Raw genomic sequence first — 6,692 nt, 5'->3', positions numbered from 1 at the left:
GACATTACAAATGGTATCAGAACTCTAATCTTGCTATCCTGTATGATAAGAAAAACAAGAAAAATAGATTTGCTAATAAACTTCAATTATAATAAAACATGACTTCTAGGAAGAAAGCACATGTAATCGTTGTTTTCTAACGTACAAATAATCAAATGCAGAATCTCTACATGTTTTTCAATCTTAGTTAAGGGTTTTGACAGGTCACAAGAAAACCCTAACAAGGAATTTTATTTTCATTTTAGTCTGAACAAAACACCTAAAATGGAGTTAGAAAATGAAGAAACCATCAAGGATCGTGCTGAAAACTTGCAGAAACTCGTAAGAGGTCCTCTCACTTCATCTGTTGAAAATCTCAGCAATTCTATCTGAAATGTACCGTTCGGAACAGATTTCCACTTCTACAACAATTTTCTTGACTTCAGAAAGCCAACTGAAGATCTCAATGATCACTCGGAATGCCTTCTAAATAAAGTCGAAACATCTCCTTCGCCCAGCAAGTGGGGTGCTGGCCTTCTAACAGATTCAGATGATGCCTACGAATGGATTGTCGATGTCCAGGATAATATCCTTGAGCATGTGGACATTTCAATGAACAAATTCAAGAAGTCAAAGAAAGGAAGTAAGCCAGGCAGTTTGGATGACCTGGAGAGTGGTTTTCAATTGGTTTATGGCAATAAAAAGAAGGCCAGGAATAATAGGAGGGAGATTGGGGTTTCGAAGATGGTAAAGTCTAGGGTGGAAGTTGGCTCTTTTGGCATTTTTGGCATAAAGGTGGCTTCTAGGGACAAGAAAATTGTCGGTGGGTGCAGCTGTGTGCCATTTCATTTGCTGAATTTTAGTCATCCGTAGGATAGGTATAATATTTTTTGTGGATAACAGTAATACGCTGTTTAAACATGAGGGGATGTAAACCACAGAAGATGGAAGCAAATATATTCATCCCTTAGAGGTGGAGCTAAATAAACTAGAACTTTTCAATATTCGGACTGAAGCAACTGTTCCTCGTATGCCTTGCCCAGTGGAGAAGCATACCTCTTTTAGACAAAAGTTAGAGTGTACTAATTGGGTGAATATTGACGGATAGAGATAAACATTAGAGTATAATGATTTATGGATATATTTGACATGAATGTTGGGAAATAAATTTTGAGTGGCATTAATGTTGGAACTTCATATATATTATTAGCATATTTGTATGATACAATCATAACAGAGAGAAATAATATAAAATCATAGAAATAAAAAACAAACAAAAAAAGGAAAATAAATGAATGTCGAGGAAGGAGAATATTTGTACCAATTTGACATGAAAGTCCAAATCAAAGGTTTTATCAATTATCATATATGAAAGACACCCCTTTTGTTGTGGCACGATAACTTTGCAAAACCCCATGAAAAAGATTTTCAAAGCTTCATGAAGATTATCGGCATGTCTATGGATAAAATCTATTGATTTTCCAATGCAAAGACGGTGTACAGGCCATGAGTAGGGTGATTAATTACTAGGATGGAATGTACCTCCCCATGCCATGCCTTCATGATAGTTTAAGTGGAGTGGTAGCTGGAATACAAGCAATGTATTTAGGCCCCGTTTGGTTGCTGGCATAGGAATAGAAAATTAGAATAGAAAAATGGAATGGGAATGGAAATGAGGAATGGGAATAGAAATAGGCAATTCCAATCATGTTTGGTGCACTTGGAATTCGACTGGAAATATGTTAATCTATTGTTTGGTTGTACAAAAATAGAATAAGAATAAGATTAAGTTTTGTGTTTTAAAAAACATTTTTCTTAAAATTTTTTTTAATTTATTATTTTTTTAGTTAATTTATTTTTATTTTCATTTTTTTAAACAAATAGATATAGTTTTAAAAATGTTATTTAAAAAAATTTTTTTAAAAAAATTAACAAAAAAAAATTAAAAAGTAAAAGTTAAAAAAAAAAAGTTAAAAAAAAAATTTAAATTTTTTTTTTTTTTTTTTTAAATTAAAAATATTTTTTAATGAAAAATCGGAATGGGAATGGAAATGGCCTATTCCAATAACAGATATTTTTTGGCATAGACATATGCTCATTTTAGGAGCAAAATTGGAATATGTCTTCCTATTCCCAATTCTGATTGAGCTTACCAAACAACGAATATAAAACATATTCTAATTTCATTTTCCTATTCCACTCATATTCTAGCAACCAAACGGGGCCTTAAATAGAACGTTTGGATTTGGATTGGTGTACCAGTCTTACCAATCAAGAACTAGAAAGAGACGAATATGCAAGAATTAATTTGAAGGACAAAATTTAACATTATAAATATATGTTTGAGAACTGAGTGAACAAACGATCACAATATGAGAGATAAGAGATATCCAATCAAGCATAGTTTGACCGAGCCAATGATGTGACCCAATTCATATCTGATGAGGATCCAATTAAGGTACGTTATAATGTTTTATTATTTATTAAAATATTGAATATAATATCTTGAATAAAAAGGTAAGATTATATATGAAAGCAATAAGTAACTTATAAAGTTATGTTTGTATAAGGTAAAATCATATAGTATATAAATTAGATATATATATCATAAAAATGACATAACTCTTGGTGTTTTAAATAAGAGATTTGAAATCTTCATGATTATAGATATATATAAGCACTATGAATATGTTATATGATTACAAGTTGGTTAGAATGTTATTTATGGAATGATATTATTACTATAAAAAATTAGAATTATCATAAATTAGTATCAATAATATTGTGTAACGGATCAACATCAATGTTATATGAAAACTTAATGGACAAAGAAGAATTAATGTTATAATGTTACTAGTGAAGTGGATAGAAATCCCTTTTATGTCTCATAAGGAGATATTATTTAAAATATTTGTGACCTATTAAATAATGGATAGGGAGTGTGCACAGGGTGAGGAGTAAATTGATCGCGTTGGGTCCTAGGAATCCCAATATGGATTTTAAGATCCGAGGGAGCCTCAAGCTGAGTGTGTCCAAGCTTGAGCAGCAATAAACCCTCCATCTATAATGAAACTAAATATGTGCAGAGTGGGTAGGGAGTGTGTATAGGGGGAGGAGTAAATTGGTCATGTTGGGGCAAAAGAAAATCTCAATATGGATTAAAGATTTGAGGGAGCCCCAAGTTGAGTGTGTCCAACCTTGAAAAGCAGTAAATCTATCAACCATGCCATAATTAATCATGTTTCTAGTGATTAGAGAGTGTGCACAGGGGGAGGAGTAAATCAGTCACGTTGGGATGAGAGAATCCCAATATGGATTAAAAATCTTAGGGAGCCCCAAGTTGAGTGTGTCCAACCTTGAGCAACAATAAGTCTACCATCCATTATGGAGTGATACACCCTATTGTAGTACTAGCTATAGAAAAGTTGTTTAAAATATGCATCTTCAAGAACTTTTGATTTCGAGACACAGGGAAAGGAGCATGACATTCATGATCAATGTGGTAAAATATTTCCTTACCTTTTTCTTATTTCAAATTGTAAACAAGATTATAACATTTATACTATGTGTCTACATCATGTCTTCATGCATTAATATGTCTTCTTTGTGTCTTCTTGCATTTGTGTGTCTACCTTGTGTTTGCATTGCGTCTCCATACATTATGTGTCTACTTTGTGTCTTCATTTGTTTGATCTTGTACATGCTATTATATACTAATATGTTTACTTTGCAAGTATCTAACACATATGCATGAAAGAGAATAAATCTTGACTATGAATTAATGAGGATCAAATCAATTGCTTGAGGACAAACAAATTTGAGAGAGGAGGACTGTGATAATCCCAATAAAATAATATTTAATAATTATTAAGATACAAAAAATAAAAAATATATATGAATAATATAATAATACTAATATAAAAATAAAATTTATATATATATATATATATATATATATATCATGATATAAATAAATAACATTTACATCACCAATACTATTAAAAATGATATTACTATAGATATAATATATGTTATGTATAATTGTTAATATAATATATGTTAATATAATTATATTATTATTATAACTATTATATTATAAAACGACACAACTCTTACCATTGAGATATATAAAAAGGGAATGAAAACATTGGCAAGGTGATCATCAAGAAGAAGAAAAATATAAAATATATGTATAGTTAAGATTTAAAATCTGATGCCCTAAAACGGGACATTACATCAAGCTAGTTTCAGAGTAGATTATCAGACTATGGATCATATCTTGACCTAGAGTTTTCTTTTTTCAGGGGCTCAGGGACATTGAGATAATAGAGACCCTATAAGTGGGTCGAGGGAAGATTTAGGACTCCAACTGGGCTCTCTGATCCTATTTAGAGCACTATTGGGGTGAAGTAAGGGTGTTGCCTCTCCCCCACTCTTTTTGGCATCTAATTGACAAGCTTGAGGGATTTATCAGACACTCATCCCTTCGAGGTGATGATTGTTACTTACATTAGGTTTTAGTCTTCATCCTTCTTTTTCTGAATGATGTGATTCTTCTTGGCTCCTCACCCAAGATTCCCTAGAGAACTTTGTATAGCTTAGCCTCCTTTTGTGACTTGAGATAGCTTGTGGTTAACATATGAAAGACTTAGGTCATGGTTTTCAATTTCTTGAAGACCTCACACTTACATTTCTACTTCTAGGGTTAGGAGATTGAGATCGCCTCCTCATACACTTACCTCAAGGTCAAGTTCTCTAGTCCTCATGTTAGTTTGAAACCCACCATTCAACCTAGGATCAGCAAAGGGATGGTTTCCCTTGCAATGATTCAAAGATAGTTCTTTAGACACCATTTCCAAGACACCTCATCCAAGTTGTCCCTCCTAGACTCTCTAGTTAGACTTATTTTTCTATATCATTCAATCATTAGGGGACCATCATTTCTTGCTTCGGATTGGGACTCCATTGAGCATATCTAGACTCTCTTCCTTTGGTAGATTATTAGATGTCATTGCTCCATTTCCCATAGTATCATTTTGGTTGAGTTCAGAGCTCATCTCTTTAAGTTAGGGGCTATTTTTGACCTAAAATGGTTTCACCACCATCTTTGTTGCTTTGCAAACTCCATAGATGGATGAGATATCTATATTCTTACCTTGTATATCGCTCCTAAGTTGCGCTTGCTAGATTTGACACCTCTGTGAGAGCTTGCTACTGGTATGCTCAGGCCACATCTCTTCTAAGCTCCACTAGGATTGACATTGATCATCTTCCCCCCTTTTAGTTCTTGTTAGACACTCTTGCTCATCTTCTCCCTTCTAGATAGGAGTTGAACGAGTAGGTCAAACTTGACATCTATAAATAGTACCTCATTATGACTTGGACTAACTCACCTAGGGGGTTAAGTCCAAGGATGGATTTCTATGTTGAGCATTTTTTGGACATGTAGGATGGGATTATTACTCAGTCTAGATATTAATCTTAGAGTTGGTGTCATGCCCTTTGGTTTACATTAGGATCTTTCAAGGTTGGTTCCCACTGTCTACATGCCTAGACAGACCATCACATTGATAGAGAGGATCATATTTGCAAGCTATGCACATTGGTCATGATCGAGACTAAGTTACACTTCATTTTCCATTGCCATATTTATTATGAGATCAGAGGGAGATTTTATTGTTTATTTAGAGAGTGCAACTCATTGACCTCCTTCTTCAGCTACATAGATTAGAGATGTTTGGTGCTTTATCTCTAGGAGGCGATGCAACATTGTGATCACACCCTATAACTTCTATTCCCCTTGAAGTAGGCTATAGAGAAGCTCATTACGGATTTCTTCTTCCCCTTGCCCTCTAGGTAGGGTGTGAAACAGCCCTCAGATACCTCCACCATTGTTCACTCCAGATCTGTGTGACCCTACAGGGCATATCTCCATCTTCATCTTCATCAACACCAACCCACTAGAAGATCTCAAAGACAACTACATGGTCTCCCTCACCTGGGTCTATATCCTTTAGTGTTGGACTTCTTCCGGCCTAGGAAGAACCCTTAGTCTATGTCTTGTATATTTTCTTTTCTTTTCTTTTCTATCTTTTGTTTGCTTTCTTGACCACTATTTGGTGGTCTGCTAGTTCCTTGATTCTTGTTCTATAAGTTTTTAGTCCCATAGACCCCTTGTTGGTCTCCTGTTAGATATTAATAAACTATCTTATCTTTTCTTATCTAATGTAAGAATTCAATAATATTTTAAAATTAAGAGGATTAAAATTATAAATTTTTAAATTTTTATAAGTGTAATAATTTATGTTGTCATTTTATTAGTTTAATAGTATTTTAAATTTAAACATATTAAAATTTAAAGTTTCAAAATTTTATTATTTTGAAAAGTATAATAATTTATGTTGTCAATTATTATTTCAATAGTAATTTAAATTTGAACATATTAAAATTTTAATTTTCAAAATTTCAAAATTGTAAAAAACAATTCAAACTATTACAAGAGAAAAAATATTAAGATAAATTCTGATTGAAAATTATAAGTTTTGTGGTGTAGTTAACTACAACTTCAATAAAATGTGAAGACATTTTAAGTTTTAAAGTAAATATAAATATAAATAATATATAACTTAGTGATATTTAACAAGCATTTGTGGTGATTATTGGAGTAAGAGTTGTGTCAAGTTGTAATTCAAATCTATGCCTAGAAACATTGG

The 6,692-nt window shown here is 32.6% G+C and overlaps 1 protein-coding gene across 1 annotated transcript; it reads left to right on the top strand.

The window, feature by feature from the left end:
• Positions 1-264: 264 nt before the first annotated feature.
• Positions 265-1,087, top strand: LOC149557433 (protein RRP6-like 2). Its single transcript, XM_089830289.1, has 3 exons — positions 265-328; positions 392-802; positions 921-1,087. Exons 1-3 carry the CDS (start codon positions 265-267, stop codon positions 1,085-1,087), a joined length of 642 nt encoding a protein of 213 aa, XP_089686415.1.
• The last annotated feature ends 5,605 nt before the right edge of the window (positions 1,088-6,692 follow it).

The sequence above is a fragment of the Cupressus sempervirens genome, chromosome 5 (genome assembly GCF_028749045.1).
Source record: "Cupressus sempervirens isolate cs-2001-9-10 chromosome 5, ASM2874904v1, whole genome shotgun sequence".
NCBI lineage: Eukaryota > Viridiplantae > Streptophyta > Pinopsida > Cupressales > Cupressaceae > Cupressus > Cupressus sempervirens.
Note: the sequence above shows the minus strand (reverse complement) of the source record. Positions and strands in the feature narration are given on the sequence as shown.